Genomic DNA, 24,311 nt, shown 5'->3' on the forward strand with positions numbered 1-24,311 from the left:
GCCAATATAATAACTGGGCATTCTTAAACGTGGGATTTCGATTGCTCATTTACCTCAGGAACCACACCTGTTTCCTATAGACACTGTACTTTAGCAGACACTCTTATCCAGAGCAACTTACAGTAGTGAGTTCATTTTTCATACTGGTCCCCCGTGGGAATATAACCCACAACCCTGGCGCTGCAAGAGCCATGTTCTTCCAACTGAGCCACACTTTTTATCCCTCATTTACTCAAGTGTTTTTATTTTGCCAGTTACCTGTACAACGCAACAACACTTGGCCTTTCATTTCATCATGTTTGGCGCCATCTCCTGGTAACCTTGTGGTAGATCTGTGGTTAACAGGCAAATACTTCCAGCTTGGAGTACTCAAACAGACTAAATATTACCAGAGGTGCATATATAAAAATATAAAAAAGAAACAGGACAGGGTAATAGACTTTAATCTCCTTTCACAGCACTTGTGTACAGTATTCAAAAGTTAGATTATTTCACAGTTAAACAAAAAAAGACTACTTAATGTTAGAGCAATGTTTAGAAAAGAAAACTATGTACAGTCATTCACATTTGACAGTTCAAGCAAAGATATTACATTTGATTTTGAAATGTACATATACACATATGCTACAAATGCCAGAGAAGAAATAAGAATAGAGCATTTATACAAGTTTTAAAGAAGCAGACCAGTATTGAGTAAGCTGAAAGTATTATGTTGCCTTTTTTTTTTTTTAAAGTGGTCGTGTTCATTTCAGAATGAAACTCAACAGGGAAACAGACTTGCGTTACGAAGTATTTTTATGATTCCTGTTTAACATTATAGCGCACGTGTGTAGGCTACAGCTGTACAATTTGACAGTTGCATTTCAGCACTACTTGTGCACCCTGTGTGGTTAAAAACATGGCAAGGTCTACGGACGAGGACAACACAAACCTAACTTGAGTCAAGTGTAAAACAACCCTTTTCCTAAATCCATGCACAGGTGTCAGTAGAGAACTTTCACAAAAGTTGAGTAACTTAACGCACAACATCTCGCAAGTTAGGATCTGATCAACAACAACCAATTTCTGACCCGTCCTCCATTTCCCAGTGAAGGAACACAGACCTACCATCTCAGACATGTTGATTATAATTAAAACAAAGCCACATCAAAATAAAAGGCATGCTCAAAACAAAAAGTGAACAGAGTTAAGACAGGCATATACCGTAATGCCTAGCTGACTTCCCAGTTGGTGGTTTCTTCGCTATAGTAGATGAGGTTCACTTAACATGTAGAGGGCTGCACAGGTCAGGAGAGGTCTGTAGACTCGCAGCCGCTTCCTGAAAGGTGCCTTGAAATGCGGTTCTCAGAGGTGCTAGCACCCCCTAGGACCACGGCTGCAAGTCTGCAGACTGATAACCGTTGGCATGGAAGTGGTGAGTAGGAATGGAAAATACAGTCTGTCTGCATCCGAAATAGCACCCTATTCCCTATACACTGCTGACCAGCGCCCCATGTCAAAAGTAGTGCACTATGTAGGGAATAGGGTGCCATTTCAGCAGCCTATCAAGAGGTCTCTTCATCCAGGCGTCTTGCAGTGACAGCACAGACCTGCCCTGACTAACGCCGAATCTGTTTTAACACACTCCTAACATACTCTCCAAGACCTCCCAGTCAGAAAACAGATTATCACTTAAATAGGTATAAAACTGCACTTTAAAAGGTAAATATTGTACATTATCAATATCATTATTTCTAAATGGAAAAATACAATGTGCAATTATGTACAAGCAAAAAAGATCAGCACTTTGGTGTAGGTTGGTTTTTACCTATTAGATTAACTTTTTGTCGTAAAAAAACTTCTAGAACCAAGCAGCGCATACATTATAAACAAATGAAGACATGAAGCACTATACTTTCAAAGACACTCACTACCAAAGCCATTGGTCCTCCAATCATAGGTCTTACCTCAGTTCTCACAGATAGTTGAACTAAACCGTGTCAGACAACTCGCCTTGAATTTAATTCCGCTGCTCTATCGATCCCTACATACATTGTCTGAAACTGCCATCCCAGAAGTTGTTTGTGTGACTTCAAAATGAGGGGCGTTGTACGAAACAAACTCAACAGCGATCGGATCGTCTAACAAAATCTAACCAGAGTATCAAAGTTGATAACGTCATCCATGTAGGCCGGCTCTGGCCCAACCCATCAGTTTCTGGGACCAATCAGAACGGTCAGAATGTGTTCACATCCTAGAAATCATCAGGGAGGGAAGCAAATCCACACTCATCATGGAGAAGAAACTTCAGTTGGCCGGAGTGATGTGGATGGGTAGCCAGGCAACAATATACCAGCTTAAGCCTATACTCCTTAACTAAAAATCACTTCCAATGGTGACGCCATTGAACATCAACTCTCCACTGAAAGTGCCTTTTAGTCCAGGATTAGGTTGAGTCTAGCCAAATGCAACTGCCCCATGAGGTTACATGATAAAACAAAAAGTGAGTTAGCCCAGACAAGAGATGTATATATCCAATAGGAATGGCTCAGAGTGAGCCCACACACACTAATATTCCCAGTCAGTCAGCAGCACAACACAGGAGACAAGTTACAGAGTTGGTCCGGGTCTCCCCTGTGGGCGGGCACAGACTGGGGTGAGAGATGCTACTGGAATGTCACACTGAATTCACCATATTTTACGTGACACTGTTTTCATTTGGTTGTTCTTAACAAAAAAAAAGCCATGATCGTGCTCTTTCTTTCCCTTGCATATTTAGACATTTTGGAGGACTGGGTCTTAAAGACTTTCGTCTTTATGAAGAAGTGCATGGTTCTAGGCTTCTATAGCGAGCTAGGTAGGGATCTGTCTGTAGCAGTGATGCTATGGAATTGGCCCTGTGGAGTGTCAATGGATGGCGAGTCATGGTTTCTAACAGCTATGTGTTCTCAAAGGGTTCTATGAGTTCTCATATAGTTCTATAAGTTCCCATAGGGTTCTATGAGTTCTAATATAGTTCTACAAGTTCCCATAGGGTCCTATGAGTTCCCATAGGGTTCTATAAGTTCCCATAGGGTCCTATGAGTTCCCATAGGGTCCTATGAGTTCCCATAGGGTTCTATAAGTTCCCATAGGGTTCTATGAGTTCTATGAGTTCCCATAGGGTTCTATGAGTTCTATAAGTTCCCATAGGGTTCTATGAGTTCTATAAGTTCCCATAGGGTTCTATGAGTTCTATAAGTTCCCATAGGGTTCTATGAGTTCTATAAGTTCCCATAGGGTTCTATGAGTTCTATAAGTTCCCATAGGGTTCTATGAGTTCTATAAGTTCCCATAGGGTTCTATGAGTTCTATAAGTTCCCATAGGGTTCTATGAGTTCTATAAGTTCCCATAGGGTTCTATGAGTTCTATAAGTTCCCATAGGGTTCTATGAGTCTCTAGTGAGTGCCGAATGAAATCCACAGGAAGTGTGGACTAGGCTCTCTCCGGGTCTTCTTTCCGACACCCCCTAGAGGGCACTCTACGATGGACATGAGGACCAGATAGGGAGGACTTTTATTCTGGAAAGTTCAGCGCTGCAACCTCTGGCTTCATCTTGAAATACTGGCTGAAGCGAAGGACTGCGTATCTGAAACGAGCGAGCCAATGTACGTCAACGTTAGTAACAATATATCATAAGAAAACAAGATGCTGCATAAGGGCATAACATCAGAAGGTCATTCAGAGTGAAACAAAGTACTCAACATAACATTATTACAGAAACTATAAATATGCTATATCTACTAGGGCTGTAATGTCATGTCTTTGAGAGCTTGGGACTATAACGTTCCATCTGCATTTCGGACAACAGTTTGTTCCTGACAAAGCCTGGTTCTGGTCATTGTTCTCTAACTATATAGTACTCTAAACACCCCAATGCAAGTTGAAATGAATACAATAGAAAAATTGCTGACGCCATTCAAACCAATGAGGGTTCGGAACTCTACAGCCAATTATCTCAGAAGCATATTTTTGACGGAACCTGATAGTGCCAAGCTCTCGACTTGTCTCTGGATCAAAACCTACATTTTTGAAGCCACTTACCCCAGGAAGTCAAAATCAATGGTGGAGAACTCTGCCTGAATCAGAGCCCATAGGCCCCAGAAGAAATGAGATGCCTGAAGAGAGGGGGGGAAAGAATGGGGGATAGTCATGTTATTAAATGTGGGTCAGTGTTCATAGTCCTGACTGGAATGGAAATCTTTAACACCATTGTCACACCAAACATGACAAAGCCCATAGTAACAACCAACAAAGGTGTTGTCTACCGCGGAAACCGAGTCTACCACGTCTATCTTCAGTAACTACACGTGTAGTTACCAAAGGAGGAGGTAGGGACCAGTCTCAGGTGGAGTTGGGATATTCACCCAGGAGGGTGTTGTGCAAAATCAGAATTCTAGATCGTACTGGAAATCGCCAAGGAGCATGCTATTGAGTCTCCCTACTTCAAAACCGGTACAGCAAGCTTCTTTTGCTGTTTGTTTAGCCTATGGATTTGCAGCCCTACCGCCATGTATAGCTAATGTATGGATAACCCCAGGGACTCTATTGTCCATAACAAGGCTTAACTCTTCTCATTCGTTTTCAATACGTTTGCAAGGTCACTTCTCTCTATGTGACATTGTTTAAATTAGTCGGTCTAGTATGGTCCCTCCTTTGATCTTTGAAAGCAGTGTTAAGGCTTCTATTGCTATTCAAACCCTTTGGAACCTTCTTCAGCTGAGCTGTAGTGTAAAGTACTCTGATAAATTAGCAGTACTGCACTTCCGTTGCACAGCAAACAGTCAATTAGAAATATTTACAAAGCCATTTATCCTGCTTCGTTTGTCTCTCATTTGCAGGTCTACTATGTGTTTCTTTCAAAGTTCTCCACTGCCTTTCAATTCCCAGGGGACATACCTTCTAGATGTGTCTACGCGTTCAGGGAAACAACAATCTCTGCGAGGTACCAGAGGAGACAGTTCAACACAATAGACTACACTCCCCTAACCATTGATTAAAGGCCCAACCAATTAACTTTGAGCGATTGGCCCGAACACACACATCCTTGTGCAATTGATTTGTGTTGGGTACATTGTGTCGTTTCTCTGAAAGAAGTGAGCGGAGAAGAGCGGAGGGGATGAAGAAAGAGGGAAGTTGAAGGGCAGAGCAGTGAACTGAGAACATCAAAAAGACAGAGATGACTGGCATTGAAGATCTCCCTGTTGAAAAGCTTCAAAAAGAGCCTTTCAACTTTACCTAGGAATGCTACTCGCTGACTTCCCTGTGTCAAAGTCCCACTAAATACTTCATCTCGTAAACAAAACTCAAGTAAAAATGTGACAAATGTACGAAGGTTCGCCAGCTTAGTCTTGGGTGGAAACCACAAATTAACTACACAAAAAAGGAGAAGTGAACTCACCAGGGAGAAGCGGTTGACCTGTACGTAGAGCACCTCCACCTCGGTCTCAGTGACCTCTGACCCTTGGCCTTTGTGTTCCTTATAGGCCTCCAAGTAGGAGCGCAGCCACTGCAGCTGCAAGCTCCGCTCTGGGTAGTGGCTGTAGTCCACCTCATTCAGACCTACACAGGACACACACACACACACACGCTAAGTAAAAAGGTCAAACACACAAATGCTTAGTACAATGACCAAACAAGCTTAACACACTGACCATAATATAATAAAAGGAATTTAGCAGATGGTTTTATCCAAAGCAGTCATGAGTGCACATTTTACAAGTGGCTCTGGGAATTGAACCCACTATCCTAGCGTTGCAAATGCCATGCTCTACCAACTGAACTACAGAGGACCACAACAGATACTGTACACGCAGCACTTAGTAAAATGACCAATGAGCATTCGCACTTGGCAACGTGACCCAAAACACACACACTCTCTTACCTGCAAATTCATTGAAGTGGTTCCCAATGTCATAGGCTTGGTAATTGTACCCAGCGTATTCGTAGTCAATGAACTTGACATTTTCTGAAAGGAGCAGAGAGGAAGGTTTGTTTAGTACAGGACAGAGATCAGTCACATTAGAAATGATAAAGCTGTGCATTATTAACCCATCCCTCTAGCCTAAGTGGTTCTGATGCCTCACTGACAGCCTACTGTAAATACCGTAGGCCTCTGGGGTTGAGGAGTAAGAGTTTGCATTTTGAAGGGAAGTGAGAATGCTTCGAGATAACAAAGACAAGGAAGTTGATAAAAATGCAGACACATAGAAAGTGGGCAGATAGACAGACATATAGGCCTAGTTGATGCAGACATGCAGTTCGCCTGGTCCAAAACAGGTAAATGTCCTCTAGCTGATTCCTCTGACTAGCGTGGTCATGACAGTGGTTGTCATGTTATATAACAATCAGATGAGTTAGCTAAAAAAAATGACATTCAGATGTCGGACCAGCTTCCACCCAGTTTGAATTTCAAAGTGCTCTGGAAAAAGTTGAGAACTGATATTTTCATAGAGTTCAGAACGAGATCGATTTTATGTTCTCCTTCTCAGTTTCACTTCCATTCTTTCTGCCATTATATAAGAGTGGGGGTGACCACAATCCCAATATAGTCTGATTGAAAAATGGATTGGATTATCCAATTCAGAAGACAAATAATAGTCCGTTATCAACTTTTTCCAGGAAATCTCCTGATTGGCTTCGCAAACAAATTAGCTCACACAGATCCTATTATACACAGAGGAATAACGTATCATTTTTACATGTTTAGTTCTTGTTGTTGTTTGGTTAGTGAGATATGTTAGAAATAAATACACAGAGGAAAATGAAAAGAGTCGAAATGCGTCATTTAAAAAAGTAAGAAATCTATATTACTTTCCACGGCAAGTTTATATTGGGTTAGTTTGGTTCATATGCCGTTGTGGAACTTGCAGAGGAATTGGTTTGGTGAAAGGTCATGCGTTGAGAAAGTGATTGTGCTGGAAAGATGGAAAAAGATGCACCATGCAGAAGGAATGTGGTGTTGGGAGGTAAAGAGATGCAACACTGCCCTCTAGCGAAGAAACAGTACATGAGGTGATGTCAACATACAAAGCCTTACCCCCAAAAAACTAACTAGAAAGAGCTGTTTTAGCTCTCTCCCTGACAACAACAAAAATACCCATTCAAATGCTTTTGGGTCTTTATCGTTTTAGCATTTGATTTACTATGCAGGTCATATTCAAGAGTGCTTGTTGAAGCATCCTAAATTCCAAATGTGTTTGTCACAGTACAGTTTGACATACAGTGTGTGTATGAGTGTTTTGGTGTGTGTTTCTGAGGTTGACTTAGTAAAGACACGTGAGATGGTTACCGGACGCCGGGCGGTCCTAGCAGGACACAACAGAACACCTCCAGTCAGTGGCTAGTAGCCCTGTACAGCAGACGAAAAGGTTTGGGCAAACTCACATCCATCACACACACACACACAGACACAGACACACTCTCTCTCACATTCACACACACAACCACGGTCACACAAACTGCAGAAACTGCCAACTCTCTCCTTTGGTCTCTCACACTTCCCCCTTTTCGGAACAGGCCCCTTCAAAGCGACACTCTGATTGGTCCACGTGGGACCTAATGGAGCGACACCTCCCTGCTCCTATGTAAATGAGATAATTGAGTGGCTTCCTGTTGTAAACTAAGCAACACAGGTTGGAGTCTCAGGGACTTGGGGCAGAATTTGTCTACTTCTCTCCCTTCATCACCTGACTTGACTGAGAGCCGAAAGATAAACAGAGCAATGAGGCCTTGGGGGAAAAAAAGGGAGGACACAGTTTTTCAGATGAATAAGACAAACAACCCTGCTCTCTTATTGGGTGAACTGAAATGACTCTTGTAAAAATCTTAATTCAGTTTCAAGTTCCCCTAATCTTTCAATTTAGTCAGTTTCAGAGGGTAAACTGCTTTGTTATTGTTGGAAGGAAGAGGCTTCCCTCTGCTCTCACAGAGAGACCGTACTAAAACCGTCGCTGAGAGACTGTGGTTGAAAGAGCTGTGTGCGCTCTGACTACACTAACTGTAGTTAGTTATGTTTTCGGTGATTATTTTTTGTTATTGCCGAAGCTTGAACACAAAAGAGCTACCCTGTCACCAAGTAAGCCAGGTGTGGTCTAGCACTGGGTTGGATAACAGTATGGTAAAAAGCTAGCACTGGGTTGGATAACAGTATGGTAAAGAGCTAGCACTGGGTTAGATAACAGTATGGTAAAGAGCTAGCACTGGGTTAGATAACAGTATGGTAAAGAGCTAGCACTGGGTTAGATAACAGTATGGTAAAGAGCTAGCACTGGGTTGGATAACAGTATGGTAAAGAGCTAGCACTGGGTTGGATAACAGTATGGTAAAAAGCTAGCACTGGGTTGGATAACAGTATGGTAAAGAGCTAGCACTGGGTTAGATAACAGTATAGTAAAAAGCTAGCACTGGGTTAGATAACAGTATAGTAAAAAGCTAGCACTGGGTTAGATAACAGTATGGTAAAAAGCTAGCACTGGGTTGGATAACAGTATGGTAAAGAGCTAGCACTGGGTTGGATAACAGTATGGTAAAGAGCTAGCACTGCAAGGGCCGTCAGTCACGGAGTGAAAGTAATAAAAACAAATGGTGCACTGAGCTAGCTAACACAGAGTGGTCAGTCACTGAGTGAAAGGAGTGAGATAGGCCCTACTGCTGCTCTGAGCTGAGAGCTGTGGCGTAGAACATTGGTGTGTTCTGAAGTGGGTCTGTCAACCCTCCCTCTGGATGGCCAGCCGCTCCCGCCTGTCACTCTTAGGAGAGAAAAGCTGGACACGAGCTGTGAGATCACCCCGCCCCTTGCCGAACATATCAGCGATGGGGTAGACAGCGCTCTCCCTCATTCCCATGTTTTCTCAGGTAAAAATCAGCTGAATCCCTCTCCCCCACCTTAGCCTCAGGTAAGAATGCTCTCCTCCTCCACCCTCCGGTAAAAGCACCCGCCACTCCCTCTGGAAACATTGGCCACCTGGCGGGTCTAGTCTGGTCTGAGACCATTTTACTTGCATCCGCTTTGTACACGGGCGGCCGTTAGTACCAAAGGCATTCACAACACAAACAAAACAGCATTCCCAAAGAACCACAAATAAAAACATGTATTGATAAAAAATTGAAATGGACTACGGAGCTCCCTCCCTTCCCACCCTTAGCTAGCATGACCATGATGGGCAAAGCCTGTTGGCTCTGTGATGGTAGTTGGCTACACAAGATGCACTAAAGCCAAGGCCCTGTTCAGTTGAGCAAAACAGGAGAAAACACTTGGAAACAGAAACCAAAATAAGCCAATTGAACAAGTTTGGGTACTTCATACCTTCTCTGTTTCAGAATGTTCTCTCAAAATGTTTACCTACTGAACACTATGGTCAGTCCTTCCTGTGGTTTGTGGCTTGTGACTGAGATAATGCCGTGCAGAGCAGTAGTGCAGTGCCTCAAATCTATTTTAACTCCAGAACTAAACTAAAATTCAATTTCTCCTCATTTCTCTTCAATGTGGAAAATCAGAATTGGAATTTCAGTCGAATTCCTGAATCGACTGAATTTAAAAATGGAATTGACCCCAAACTCTGGTGCAGTATATGAAATCAGGCCTACCTGTGACTGGGTAGTGGTGGACAGTGCAATAGTGGCTAGGTGCAGTGCAGTATGTTTGGGCATGCAGGGTGAAACTCACCTCCTTGCTGATTATAGATTATGTTCTTACACAGCAGGTCGTTGTGGCAGAGGACTACAGGAGAGCCCAGCACAGACAGACTCTGCTGCATCCACACCATCTCTTCCCTCAGTCGCCTTCGACTAGGCACCTCACTGTTTAACCTGGGGATGGAGGACGTAGAGGGTGGAGGTAGAAAGGAAAGAGAGCGAAAGAGGCAGAGATAAAGAGAGAGAATTGGAGAGAGACGGGGGGGAGAGAGAGAGCGATTACAGAAGTACACAGGGAAAGAAGTAGAGGTGTTGCGCAATCTCGGGGGTACAGTATTATTGTTCCATATCTGACCAATAAAAGAAGAGGGTTGGAATCTACTAGAAAACTGACATCAGTCAAGAGTAAACTCATCAATACGTAATCTCAGATCAATAAACTACGACTGCATGGGAGTCTTGTAAAGGCTTGAAACTCCAAGCATAGTGCATAATCTCCAATCCACATGGCTTTATTAAAAAGGTCAACATCCCGAACTAAAACTGGACAGTATTTATTTATTTATTTAACTAGGCAACGGTACATATTGTTCATGAATAGTGGGTGTGGTTTGAGTGACAGGGGGCTCGTCCTCTTCTGGTAAAGACACCTGGTGAAGCAAATGTGATGGATGGCAGACAATCACTGTGCAATCGCTCAGGCATGCCAGAGGTCACAGGACAAGCATCTCTCGTATAACTCTACTGTTCCATTCAAGAGCTTCCTGGCGGAAAGTTCCAGACTAGAGCCCCAGGGAGTTTCCTCATCACTATGTAAACAGACCTTACCTAGAAAAACTCCTGGCCACGTTAATGAGTCATAAAGTAGGAAATAGGTGGAGGCAAAATATTCAAGCATCAATAATAACAGTTTTATAACCTTAAAAAGGTATTGACGAGAAACCTCCAGATTTCATGTGTCCCTACAAAGATAACGCAGTCCTCCTATCTAGACCTCAACTACGTCCCAATAGCTCAACTAGCATACTATTCAGTGTGCATGGCATGAATACGCCAACACAGGCGTTCATACCCCCGTACCATGCAGGTCTGGATATTGGGACCCAGTTCCTTTCTTTATCGACACCACTCACCTCATGTTCATCTCTGGGTCTTGGAAGAACTTGGGCACCAGGGCGAAGTACTTGCCCATTGTCAGCCACAGGTCTGACTGGGGCACCCATCCGTTGTGAGCATGGATGGCATGGTACTTAGCCAGCTGCCTCGCGATGAGCCTGTAGGGTGGTGGAAGCGATGTGAGTTGGCGATAAGGGGTTTGAGAGGAGGGACCAAATTCTTGAGGCCAAGACCGTAAAACCCTTACTTCAGTACTAACTTATACACTAGAGGCCATATTTGTAAAGAATTCCAGAATTTAATGAAAGTCAGGTCATAGGAGAAACCCAAGACTGTCAACTCACTAAGCTTAAGGTGAGTTTACACCTACGGGTGAGGCTATATTTGTCTATGTACATCGGTGTACCCGATATTAGACACGTGTGAACTGAATGCATAGCCCTGGAGCGGTTGGGCTTTAGCTAAAGAATGGTTCTGTAACCATAGAGCCAGGATGAGCTTTCAATCACACTCCTGACCTGTAGCTGTCTATCTATGTCCCATGTTTCTACTGTTAGTAATGTTCCTCAAGGGAACAAGTCACATTACCTTACCATACTGACTCACCCATATATTAGGTTCACAGAAGATTATGGAATGTGTAAAGAAGTGCAGGTGTACTGAACATGAATTCAAAAGGTGTGGTGTATGTAGAGCACTGGGTGTTTTATGTGGGAGTAGTTCTTCTAAGATTAGGGCCTGGTAGGATAGCTCAGAGTTTCTACCCTTTTCTATCCAAACCTAAGGGGGGGGGGAGACAGGGTAGGCAATGGGGGAGGGTGTGGTTATCTCAAAGATTTAGGATAGACTAAGAGTGCTCTTGGTTCAACAAGTTGTACTCAACGCGGTGGGCTTTCTGTCGCTGTACCTGGACATGGGCAGGCTGCGGATGTGTTCAGGTTCCAGTGCCTGGCCCTGTAGGAACTCATAGCAGAGGCCGTTGTTGAAGGTACAGTAGAGCCGCGGGGCGCAGCGGTGTGCGTGGAGCGTCCGGAAACTCTTCACCTCGTTCTCCCGGTCCACAAACAGCTCTGTCTTGTTGCCATAGATACGCACCAGGACTACATCCTGCATGACCCCGCCCACGTAGCAGCCCAGCAACTTATTGGTGATTCCATCTGTGAAGAACTGAGAGGAAAAGATGAATGGTAGACAAATTATTGCAATTGAGCATCATCATCGCATCCAATGCCTCAGTATAAAATAAAAATATATATTTAGGAGAATTCACTCAGTTATTCATAGGCTTATGTCAAGTCATGCAGGATTTCATAACAGGGATGGCTATAGGCCCCTATTATATAGCCGATTTACTATAGGTATCCTATACTACAGGTACAGTAGACTTCAGCTTTATCGTATTTCTATTAATACTACAGACGAGGACATTTCTAAATACGAATATGTCTACAAGCGCGGTCCTCTGGACCGCTACCATCCACACACAGCATCCTGCCACCTACTGTAGTATCATTTTCATCCTTGGGACTGAATTCTATGGTTCCTTTTATAGGTTGTCAATTGATTTCGGATCTGATGGAAAAACAAAGGACCCCAGAATGCATTGATGGTAAAGAGGAATTGTCTGGGTGGGTTTAAACCCAATGGTTGTTTTCATCCCCAATGAAAACTGGAACATTTCTGTGGGGGGAGGGGGGGGGGGGCAGGCATTCCACCCCTGATCGTATACACTATCAGGGATTGACCATGAGCGTAGAAGCATGTCCGGAATTTTATTTTGCAAGAGCAAGCCATGGCTGGCATGTGCTGAGTCCTTGCTTTGTGAATGAAAATAGGCAGGGTGGTTGTGTGTGTGTGTGTGTCTACCCTGCCCACAACACCCCCCTAGAGCTGTGTTTACATAGAGAAACCACACCCCCATTCTGTGTTCGTCAAGACGACCACTCCCCCCCCCCTTTAGTTATGCTTTTATTTAGGAGGAGGAAACTGAAATTGCCCCAATTGTGCCGCTCTTGTATGGTCACTAAGTCTTACGCTACCGCCCGTTTAACAATCAGCATGCATGATAGACTTGTTTACATAAGCTAGGTGGTGTAAACCTGGGTGGTGGGTTAGTAAAAGTTTGCCATGAACAAACCACATGACTAGTGGGTCATAAGACCAGTTAATGGAAAACTCGATGTCCTGATGCAAATTGCCAACTAGGCTATGTTTCCTTTCTCAAAAAAGTGTGTTCACCATTTACACTAGCCCAACTTTAAAATCACACAGAGCCCAGGAGAAACACGGACTGGATTAAGTTGTTTTTTTCCCTCATGAATCTACACACAAAACCCCATAATAACTAAGCAAAAACATGTTTACACAATTCTTTGCAAATGTATTATTAAAAAAAAAAAAGAAATCTCACATTTACATAAGTATTCAGACCCTACTCAGTACTTTGTTGAAACACCTTTGGTAGCGATTATATCCTCAAGTCTTCTTGGGTATGACGCTACAAGCTTGACATACCTGTATTTGGGGAGTTTCTCCCATTCTTCTCTACAGATCCTCTCAAGCTCTGTCAGGTTGGATGGGGAGTGTTGCTTCACAGTTATTTTCAGGTCTCTCCAGAGATGTTCGATCTGGTTCGGGTCCGGGCTCTGGCTGGGCCACTCAAGGACATTCAGAGACTTGTCCCGAAGCCACTCCTGTGTTGTATTGGCTGTGTGCTTAGGGTCATTGTCCAGTTAGAAGGTGAACCTTCACCCCAGACTGAGGTCCTGAGCGCTCTGGAACAGGTTTTCATCAAGGATCTCTCTGTACTTTGCTCCGTTCATCTTTACCTCAATTCTGACTAGTCTCCCAGTCCCTGCTGCTGAAAAACATCCCCACTGCATGATGCTGCCACCACGTTTCACTTTTGTGATTGTGCCAGGTTTCTTCCAGACGAGACGCTTGGCATTCAGGCCAAAGAGTTCAATCTTGGTTTCATCAGACCAGAGAATCTTGTTTCTCATAGTCAGAGTCCTTTAGCGGGCTGTCATGTGCCTTTTACTGAGGAGTGGCTTCCGTCTGGCCACTCAACCATAAAGGCCTGATTGGTGAAGTGCTGCAGAGATGGTTGTCTGGATCCAGAAGGACAACCATCCTTGGAAGAACCATCTCTGTGGAGATGGGAGAACCATCTCCACAGAGTAACTCTGCAGCTTTGTCAGAGTGACCATCGGGTTCTTGGTCACCTCCCTGACCAAGGTCCTTCTCCCCCGATTGCTCAGTTTGGCCAGCGGCCAGCTCTAGGTAGAGTCTTGGTGGTTCCAAACTTCTTCCATTTAAGAATGATGGAGGCCACTGTGTTCTTGGGACCTTCAATGCTGTAGAAATGTTTTGGTACCCTCCCCCAGAGCTGTCCCTCAACACAATCCTGTCTCGGAGCTCTACGGACAATTCCTTCAACCCCATGGATTGGTTTTTGCTCTGACATGCACTGTCAACTGTGGGGATCTTATATAGACAGGTGTGTGCCTTTCCAAATCATGTCCAATCAATTGAATTTACCACAGGTAGACTCCAATCAAGTTTGAGAAACATCTCAAGAAAGATCAATGGAAACAGGATGTACCTGAGCTCAATTTTGAGTCTCATAGCAAAAGGTTGAATACTTATGTAAATAAGTTATTTTTTAAATGTGTTTTTATAAATTTGCACAAATTTCTAAAAACCTGTTTTCGCTTTGTAATTATGGGTTATTGTGTGTAAAAAAATATTTAATACATTTTGGAATACGGCTGTAACATACCAAAATGTGGAAAAGGGTCTGAATACGTTCTGAATGTGAAACTTGTGCATTTCTACATTTTGTAGTAAAAAAAAATATAGGAAGATGTGTTTCCAATGACGTCAGCCAATTGGCTGAGTAGACAATTGAGTAGACAATGCCTACTCATAATTGGTTAAAATAATATTTTCACATATGTGTTGGAGACGATGAATATGAAGTGGAAAAATTGACATTTTCCTATAAAAAGGTGCACTATACATTAATCTCTCCACCCTTTCCTGGTTGCTAAAAATCAAATAATTCACTTAATGTGAGAAAACAAGCACGTATAGTGTAGAGTCATTGTACCATCTAACCCGCTGTGAAATATATTTTCCATTACCAAGATTTATTTGGCATTTTCAGCTGTTTGAAGCTGGTGTACAAAACTGAAAGTAAAATAATCAAAAACAAAACTTAAGTACAGAAAGCATAGAAAAAGTGCACTTTCAATGAGAATAACAGATCCAAAGAACTCGCATTTCTATGTGAATTTAGTCAGGTTGCCAAAAAGTGATATATTGCAGCTTTAAGAGTGATTTTAGGTTGTGATTACATTATTGGTTTAAGTCAGTACACTATTGATAAAAACATTATTTGCCCACTTTATAATGTAATAATCAATGCATAATGAGCCAAAACTATTATTACGCTGTGTTCAACATATTTATTAAATGATCAGCATTTATTACATTATAAATGCAAAAGTTATACAATTACTAGGAACCCATTACTTTATTGGCAGTTTTTACATTATCAGTTGCTACAGGGTTTAAGAATTAGCATTTTTTAAGTATCAATGCATCAAAGTCTCAAAAGAGTCAGAGGTTAATAAAAAAAAAAAATTATGCTTACCTCATTCATAGACACTAACTACCTTAGTGCCTATTGGTGATAGGTGATATTTGCTGCAATATGCAGCTTTTTGGGCGACCCACACAGAATGTGCGTTATAGATCTGTCAGTCTTATTGAAAGCAAGTCTAAGAAGCGGTAGATCTGTTGTGTGTGCGCTATTTCTATGCTTCCGGTTTTTTCCTTTTGTACACCAATATATTTCACAGCGGTTTAGATGGTACAAAGACTACGTGCTTGTTTTGTCAACAACCAGGAAATGGCAGAGCGATTTCTGCATAGTGCATCTTCAAGAGCCCCAACTCTTACTCTAAACAATAACACACATAGTTACTGCGGTACTGTTTTGGAAAGATAAGGAACGTATCTTTCATATCAGCGAGTACTGAATATAGATAAATTACGACACATTTTTATAGGGTTAGTGTACCCACACGGCCATATCTCCAGGTTACAGCGCTTGTTTACGGAAGACAGACGGAAGACGTCGCCACCTGTGCTAATTAGCCATCCAGCGTGCACCGAATACCCGTGTGTAAGCTAACAGGAGAGGAAGTGTAGTTCGTCAACTGGAGGCAAGCATTGAATGGACTTGTGCAAAACTGCTACAGTAAGTAGCAATCGTTTTTATTTTAACGTTTATTTCTCGCTGACATAAAGACAAGGGGTATATCACAATGTTTCGAAAACCGTTTCGAAAGCGATGGTTGACGTTTTAAACGTTAAAACACAGCGTCGGAATGGTAGTTTACACGGGCGCCAAATGTGGGCGAATGTAATGTGGCTGAAGGGTTTTCGAGATCTAGTCTGCGCTCAGCTCCTTGTTGGAGTTGAGTAAACGTTACTTGGCAACCAGTCCCAGTACTCATGATCATAGATTCCTGGAAGTTGTCTTGAAATCGTAGAATGGCACTTAATATTACAAAGACATAAGAAAATTGGCACCAGATCAAATGCATAGCTAGCTATTTGTCAACTACTAAACCTGGCCAATTGTGTTTTGTACCTGGTGACGCCTATAATATCCTTGAATTTGATAGATGCTTTGTTGCAATCTCTTGATGTGATACAGAACGCACAGTGAGTTACTGATCTTACTAGATCATGCAAACTACGTCAAGCAAGAGGCCTATGAATTCCACTGCCTCTATTCATCCGTCAATCGGCTGGCTTGAATGCTACACTGTTGCTAGCTAGCAAGTTGACGCAGTTTCTATTTAAAAAGGCGCAACACTCCAGTTTCAAAATTATGTAATAGCTGCCTGGTAAGCAGTATGCGACAGATGACGACTGACTAGTCTCTTACGGTCATCGTAGAAACATATTAGAAATTAATACGTCGAATGTGACAAATGTAATACCTTCATTTTGACCTCGGATGGTTTCCAGAACGGTCTCAGTTCCTTGATCAGTCTCAATGCACCAGATCTGTAATCGTTCTCGTCTAATGTGACATCTATTTTGGGTACAGCGGGCGCCTCGTCGGGTACGTGAATGTAGTTGGCCATAATGAAAGGTTCCGGCTAAATTGACAAGAAGTTCACTGTATGCGGCTGCAAATGCGTTTGTATGAACTATTTCTTGGCTGCGGAGGTTAAAAGACTACTCGCTTCTAGTGCTGCAACGCCTCTCAGAAAATTCCACCCATAAAAAAAAAAACCCACTGATTTGCAGTGCATGCTGGGAAATTTGTGACTCACCAATCGCCATCAACCTTCTTATGATGGTCTAAAAGGTCAGCCATTTTGGTAAGGGAGTTAGTCAAACATGGTTCGCCAGTGCTGTGAAAATATTTTTATTTTAGCTTTATTTTATTGTGTAAAACAATGAATTTGAACCTTATCTGCTTGTTAGAGGAATGCCATCCAGTTTTAAAGGCATGATTCCATATTTATTTTAATTTTATTTTTTCACGTTAGTTTAACCGGGTAGGCCAGTTGAGAACAAGTTCTCATTTACAACTGCGACCTGGCCAAGATAAAATAAAGCAGTGCGACAAAAACAAACAACACAGATTAACACATAATCTAACGTACAGTCAATAGCACAATAAAAAAAAAATCTATGTACAGTGTGTGCAAATGTAGAAGAGTGGAAGGTAGGCAATAAATAGGCCATAGAGGCGAAATAATTACAATTTAGCATTAACACTGGAGTGATGGATGTGCAGATGATGATGTGCAAGTAGAGATACTGGGGTGCAAAAGAGCAAGAGGGTAAGTAATAATGTGGGGGGGAGGTAGTTGGGTGTGCTATTTACAGATTGGCTGTGTACAGGTACAGTGATCGGTAAGCTGCTATGACAGCTGATGCTTAAAGTTAGAGGGAGATATAAGACTCCAGCTTCAGTGATTTTTGCAATTCGTTCCAGTCATTGGCAGCAGAGAACTGTAAGTAAAGGCGGCCAAAGGAAGTGTTGGCTTTTGGGATGACCAGTGAAATATACCTGCTGGAGCGCGTGCTATGGGTGGGTGTTGCTATGTTGACCAGTGAACTGAGATAAGGTGGGGCATTACATAGCATAGACTTATAGATGACCTGGAGCCAGTGGGTTTGGCGATGAATAAGTAGTGAGGGCCAGCCAACGAGAGCATACAGGTCGCAGTGGTGGTGTCACGGCTTGACCGTAGAGATCATTATTATTCTCTATGTTTGGTTAGGTCAGGGTGTGACTCAGGTGGGGAAGTCTATGTTTTTTGTTTCTTTGTTTTTGGGTGAGTGTGGTTCCCAATCAGAGGCAGCTGTCTATCGTTGTCTCTGATTGGGAATCATACTTAGGCAGCCTGTTTTCCACCTGTGTTGGTGGGAGGTTGTTCTCTGTTTAGCATTCTGAGCCTGACAGAACTGTTCACTTTCATTTGTTTCTTTTGGTTATTCTTGTTTGAGTGTTTCTTGAAATAAATTATCACGAACACTTACCACGCTGCGCTTTGGTCCACTTCTCCTTCGAACGACGAGCATTACAGGTGGGTAGTATATGGGGCTTTAGTGACAAAACGGGTGGCACTGTGATAGACTGCATTCAATTTGCTGAGTAGAGTGTTGGAGGCTATTTTGTAAATGACATCGCCGAAGTCAAGGATTGGTAGGATAGTCAGTTTTCCGAGGGTATGTTTGGCAGCATGAGCGAAGGAGGCTTTGTTGTGAAATAGGAAGCCGATTCTAGATTTAATTTTGGATTGGAGATGCTTAATGTGAGTCTGGAAGGAGAGTTTACAGTCTAACTAGACACCAAGGTATTTGTAGTTGTCCACATTTTCTAAGTCAGAACCATCCAGATTAGTGATGCTAGTTGGGCGGGAGGGTGCGGGCAGCAATCGGTTGAAGAGCATGCACTTAGTTTTACTTGCATTTAAAAGCAGTTGGAGGCCTCGGAAAGAGTGTTGTATGGCATTGAAGATCGTTTGGAGGTTTGTTAGCACAGTGTCCAAAAAGGGCCAGATGTATACAGAATGGTGTCGTCTGCGTAGAGGTGGATAAGAGAATCACCAGCAGCAAAAGCGACATCATTGATATAAACAGAGAAATGGGTCGGCCCGAGAATTGAACCGTGTGGCACCCCCAGAGACTGCCAGAGTTCCGGACAACAAGCCCTCCGATTTGACACACTGAACTCTATCTGAGAAGTAGTTGGTGAACCAGGCGAGGCAGTCATTTGAGAAGCCAAGGCTATTGAGTCTGCCGATAAGAGTGCGGTGATTGATAAAGTCGAAAGCCTTGGCCAGGTCGATGAATACAGCTGCACAGTACACGGTACTGTCTTTTATTGATGGTGGTTATGATATCGTTTTGGACATTGAGCGTGGCTGAGGTGCACCCATGACCAGGTCAGAAATCAGATTGCATAGTGGAGAAGGTACGGTGGGATTCGAAATGGTCTGTGATCTGGTTGTTAACTTGACTTTCGAAGATTTTAGAAAGGCAGGGCTCTGTGTGTGTGTGTGTGTGTGTGTGTGTGTGTGTGTGTGTGGCGCTCAGTTGGTAGAGCATGGTGTTTGCAACGCCAGGGTTGTGGGTTCGATTCCCACGGGGGGCCAGTATAAAATATATATTTTTTAAATGTATGCATTCACTACTGTAAGTCGCTCTGGATAAGAGCGTATGCTAAATGACTAAAATGTTTTTTTAAAAAATAGTTTGGGTTGAGTGTATCCTCCTTTGAAGAGGGATGACCGCGGCAGCTTTCCAATCTTTGGGGATCGGACGTACGAAGGAGAGGTTGAACAGCCTAGTAATAGGGGTTGCAACAATTTCAGTGGATAATTTTAGAAAGAGAGGGTCCAGATTGCCTAGCCCAGCTGATTTGTAGGGATCCAGATTCTTTAGCTCTTTCAGAACATCAGCTTTGGGTGAAGGAGAAGCTGCTAATTAACTGCCAATATGCCAGCATTCCGTTTAAACAATGCAGTCAATCCACAGCCATACACTGGCTGAAGTTACATTTACATTTTAGCCATTTAGCAGATGCTCTTATCCAGAGTGTATACATTTTAATACTGCTTTTCATACTTGTCTCCCGTGGGAATCGAACGTCGCAAGCGCCATGCTCTACCAACTGAGCTAAATCAGTTGATGAAAGGACATATTCAAATTGTAAATGCAACAAGTAGGCCTACTGATATTGTATCATATAATAACACTCACAGCTTTCCAAGAAAACAACATTTTAGACATTTGTGTTCGGTTTACTTATATTTTAGAGGCTATTTATACAGAACATGTGTATAAAACATACATAACTGTTTTTATAATTATAGAACAATATTTTGGGGTGACAATATTTGTAATACACAATTTCTGATATATTACATGCCTTTTATTTTCCTGCATAAGTAAAAGCAGGAAATGCATCACCTATGCCTCTACTGCCATTCATTCTTTTTAGACTGGATTGGATTTCTCTCAGACCAAAATGGCTGCCATTTTCACTCCATTCTGGAATTTTGAAGGATTATGACATAGCATATAGCCCCTCTAGTAATTTAGTAGGATCTCTATGCCCACTGACGTTGGTGACAGTGGCGATTTTAGCATGTAAATCTTGGTGGGGCAAAAAAAACTAAATGTGGGATGCATGCCAGCAAAGCCACCACGCAACACAACACTAAACAATACATTAATTGACAAACGGTGCCCACAAACGGCCTACATAAAGCTGCGCCAACAGCAGTCCCAACATCTTACCACTGCTACTGGCAATCAGTGGAGCCTTGTCTGGCAGCGAAACAGTTTCTTCAGCCTCATTTACATAAACATAGCTGATATGGCTGACTTGCTTAAACAAATGTGGTTTCTAATGACAATTGAGATGTACAAACTATGGCATAAGGGGATGACAAATGGATAAGAGGCAATCCCTCATTTCGATTAAGACATTAATGAGCGAGCTTGGATGGACGTAGTCAGTATAACTATTTGTTTAGCGCTTTTGAAATGTACAGCGACAGAATTCAGAACATGGGCCATTCTTAGTGTTTTCCCTGTACACCAAGTCAGAACCGTAGGATAAATAAAGGGGGCATATAAGCAGACAATGAAAGCTCTTACAATATTCAATGATTACATTTCTCTAAAACAGGTTATAGGCTACATGTGCACCACCAAGTCAGAACAGTAGGCGAAATGAAGAGGGGTAAATAGACCAAATTATTAGGGTGACGCACATAGGCCACTAACATCTTACTACACAACATACACTTAGTATTACTTTCTTAGCTACAGTATACATATCTCATTGGCATATTACACCATTTATGCAGCAGCATACAATACATTTTTGGACGCAACTTGTTGTGCTGTGCTCACTTGAACAGGAAGGTGAACAACAAAGTCTGTAATTCTCTGGATTTATGGTGCTTTCAGAACAACTGGGAACTCAGGGAAAAAAACAAGGTCGAATCATGATGACGTCATTGATCTTCATGTCGTAGGTCTCGAAAGAGGCCGGATTTACAATTCCGAGTTGAATGACCATTCAAAACGTATTTTCAAATAAAATCAAACTTTGTCACATGCACCGAATACAACATGTGTAGATCTTACTGTGAAATGCTTACTTACAAGCCCTTAACCAGCTCAAGAAAGAGTTAAGAAAATATTTAGCAAATAAACTAAAGTCAAAAATAATAAAAAGTATCACAAAATAACAGTAACAAGGCTATATACAGGGGGTACCGGTACTGAGTCAATGTGCGGGGATACAGGTTAGTCGAGGTAATTTGAACATGTAGGTAGGGGTGAAGTGACTATGCATAGATAATAAACAGCAAGTAGCAGCAGTGTAAAAAACAAATGGATGGGGGGGTCAATGTAAATAATCAGATGGCCATTTGGTTAAATGTACAGCAGTCTTATGGCTTGGGGGTAGAAGCTGTTGAGGAGCCTTTTGGTCCTAGGCTTGGCGCTCCGGTACCACTTGCCGTGCGGTAGCAGAGAAAACAGTCTATGACTTGGGTGACTGGAGTCTTTGGCAATTTTTTGGGGCTTTCCTAATATGTATGTCATGGATGGCAGGAAGCTTGGCCCCAGTGATGTACTGGGCCGTATCCACTACCCTCTGTAGAGCCTTACGGTCAGATGTCGAGCAGTTACCATACCAGGCGGTGACGCAACCGGTCAGGATGCTCTCAATGGTGCACCTGTAGAACTTTTTGAGGATCTGGGGACCCATGCCGAATCTTTTCAATCTCCTGAGGAGGACTAGGTGTTGTCGTGCCCTCTTCACGACTATCTTGGACCATGATAGTTTGTTGGTGATGTGGACATCAAGGAACTTGAAGCTCTCCACCTGCTCCACTACAGCCTCGTCGATGTTAATGACAGCATGGTCTTTGTTAAATGTTTATAATTTTAAACTTGGGAAAGAGCACCTTAATCCCAGATTTGGAACCACACAGCCACTCCACTGAATAGCAGGCTAGTGATTTCTTTGCAATACTTGCAGTTAGCCACTGTTACTGATTCCTTCCAAACCACTCATTGTTGAATTTGCAATTTCCAACTTGTTGTGTAATGTTTATGTGCAATGGTTGATGAGCACCGATAAGATTTCTCTTCATTATTTCTCTTCAAATGACAAGGATTAAAAAGGATTTGCCAGTAGAATGTCGACTTGATTCATGATGATGACTACTAGCTAAGATTTTGAAAGTATGATGTTGACATGATCAGTCCAATCAAAGCTACTGTACATGTAACGTGATTTGATGTAATTTTATCTGTGACCAATGACCTTGAGCCTTCTTGGATGGGCACTTCTAATGTAACTCTATGGCAGCACCCAAGGGGCTAGAAGTTTCTATCTCCACCCTTAGACTTGGCGGTGACGGAGTGTCCCCATGAGTGACAGAACAGTGAGCCAATCACGGTGCAACGTCCGTATTTTCTGCAGGCTTGCCGCACCACCACAGAAAGCACTGAGCTTGGCTGAAACACCTGCATTTTGGAGCTGCCTTACTACAGGAAACAAAAAAGAGACCATGTTTGTATGAGGCTTAATTAACTCAATGATATCTTTTTTTTTTTTTACATTGTTTGCAAACTGATATGTGACACGTATTAATGCCAAACAGAAAAGCCCCCCCCCAAAAATATATATATTTGGTTTTTTTTGCTTAAAATGTGGGGCTCAAAATGAATGACGGGTTGCCACTGGTTGGTGATAATTCCTTGGATCATATGGTCGTATGTCAGAGCACTTTACTTAATGTACAAGCTGTGTTTTCGCCCCCTTGGTTTTGCGCCCCCTCGGGCTCGTGGAGGAGATCTTCGTGGGCTATACTGAGCCTTGTCTTAGGGTAGTAAGTTGGTGGTCTGTTGATATCCCTCTAGTGGTGTGGGGGCTGTGCTTTGATAAACTGGGTGGGTTTATATCCTGCCTGGTTGGCCCTGTGTCCTCAGACCCCCCGTCTCAGCCTCCAGTACCTATGCTGCAATAGTCTATGTGCCGGGGGGCTAGGGTAGATCTGTTATATCTGGTGTAATTCTCTTGTCTTATCTGGTGTCCTGCGTGAATTGAATTCTCTCTCTCCCTCCCCTCCCGGAGGACCTGAGCCCTAGGACCATGCCTCAGGACTACCTAGCCTGATGACTTATGGCTGTCTACTGTCCACCTGGCCGTGCTGCTGTTCCAGTTTCAATTGTTCTGCCTGCGGCTATGGAACCCTGGCCTGTTCACCGGACGTGTTACCTTTTTTTGACTCTTCCTCCTTCTCACTCTCTCTCTCTCTACTGCAACTGCTGTCTCGAACACTGAATGCTCGGCTATGAAAAGCCAACTGACATTTACTCCTGAGGTACTGACCTGTTGCACCCTCTACAACGACTGTGATTATTATTTGACCCTGCTGGTCATCTATGGAAGTTTGAACATCTTGAAGAACAATCTGGCCTTAATGGCCATTTACTCTTATAATCCCCACCTGGCACAGCCGGAAGAGGACTGGCCACCCCTCAGAGCATGGTTCCTCTCTAGGTTTCTTTCTAGGTTCCTGCCTTTCTAGGGAGTTTTTCCGAGCCACCATGCTTCTACATCTGCATTGCTTGCTGTTTGGGGTTTTAGGCTGGATTTCTGTATAAGCACTTTGTGACATGTGCTGATGTAAAAAGGACTTTATAAATACATTTAATTTGTTTGCCAGAAGCTTCTAAGCCTGTTATGTTATTTACTACATCCTAAAGCTCCAAAAGCTTTCTTGGCACAAATTGCACCACTCACACTCCCGATGCTCTACAAATGTCATAGGTTTAATAAAAGATGTCAGTTCCGTCAGTAATAATATTAAATGTAGCACATTATAATAAGAGTCTTCGTGATATAGATAAATACAGACAGTAGTGACCAATCATTTGGAGTCTAATATAATTAATCGAATTGTATCACCAG

General features: G+C 42.7%; 1 protein-coding gene and 1 long non-coding RNA gene across 2 annotated transcripts; one reads left to right on the forward strand and one right to left on the reverse strand.

Annotated features, from left to right (window-relative positions):
• Positions 1–427: 427 nt before the first annotated feature.
• LOC106609326 (ethanolamine kinase 1) lies at positions 428–17,080 on the reverse strand. Its single transcript, XM_014208016.3, has 8 exons — positions 16,789–17,080; positions 11,679–11,938; positions 10,789–10,929; positions 9,687–9,829; positions 5,904–5,987; positions 5,421–5,581; positions 4,064–4,137; positions 428–3,608 (listed from the first exon to the last, which is right to left on the reverse strand). Exons 1-8 carry the CDS (start codon positions 16,933–16,935, stop codon positions 3,536–3,538), a joined length of 1,083 nt encoding a protein of 360 aa, XP_014063491.1. The 5' UTR covers positions 16,936–17,080; the 3' UTR covers positions 428–3,535.
• On the forward strand, positions 15,659–24,068 carry LOC145880033 (uncharacterized). Its single transcript, XR_014392921.1, has 2 exons — positions 15,659–16,037; positions 23,472–24,068. It is a non-coding gene; the product is annotated as an uncharacterized LOC145880033 (long non-coding RNA).
• Positions 24,069–24,311: the final 243 nt, after the last annotated feature.

The sequence above is a fragment of the Salmo salar genome, chromosome 07 (assembly GCF_965601325.2).
Source record: "Salmo salar chromosome 07, fSalSal1, whole genome shotgun sequence".
Taxonomy (NCBI): Eukaryota; Metazoa; Chordata; class Actinopteri; order Salmoniformes; family Salmonidae; genus Salmo; species Salmo salar.

What these genes read in the sequence shown, in the direction of transcription:
- LOC106609326 (XM_014208016.3), bottom strand. Translation starts at nt 16,935, where the DNA reads ATGGCCAACTACATTCACGTACCCGACGAGGCGCCCGCTGTACCCAAA. An exon ending in CATCCGAGGTCAAAATGAAG is followed by an intron (nt 11,939 to 16,788) that starts GTATTACATTTG and finishes TTTTCCTCTCAG; the next exon opens with TTCTTCACAGATGGAATCAC. An exon ending in AGGTCAACCGCTTCTCCCTG is followed by an intron (nt 4,138 to 5,420) that starts GTGAGTTCACTT and finishes CCCTCTCTTCAG; the next exon opens with GCATCTCATTTCTTCTGGGG.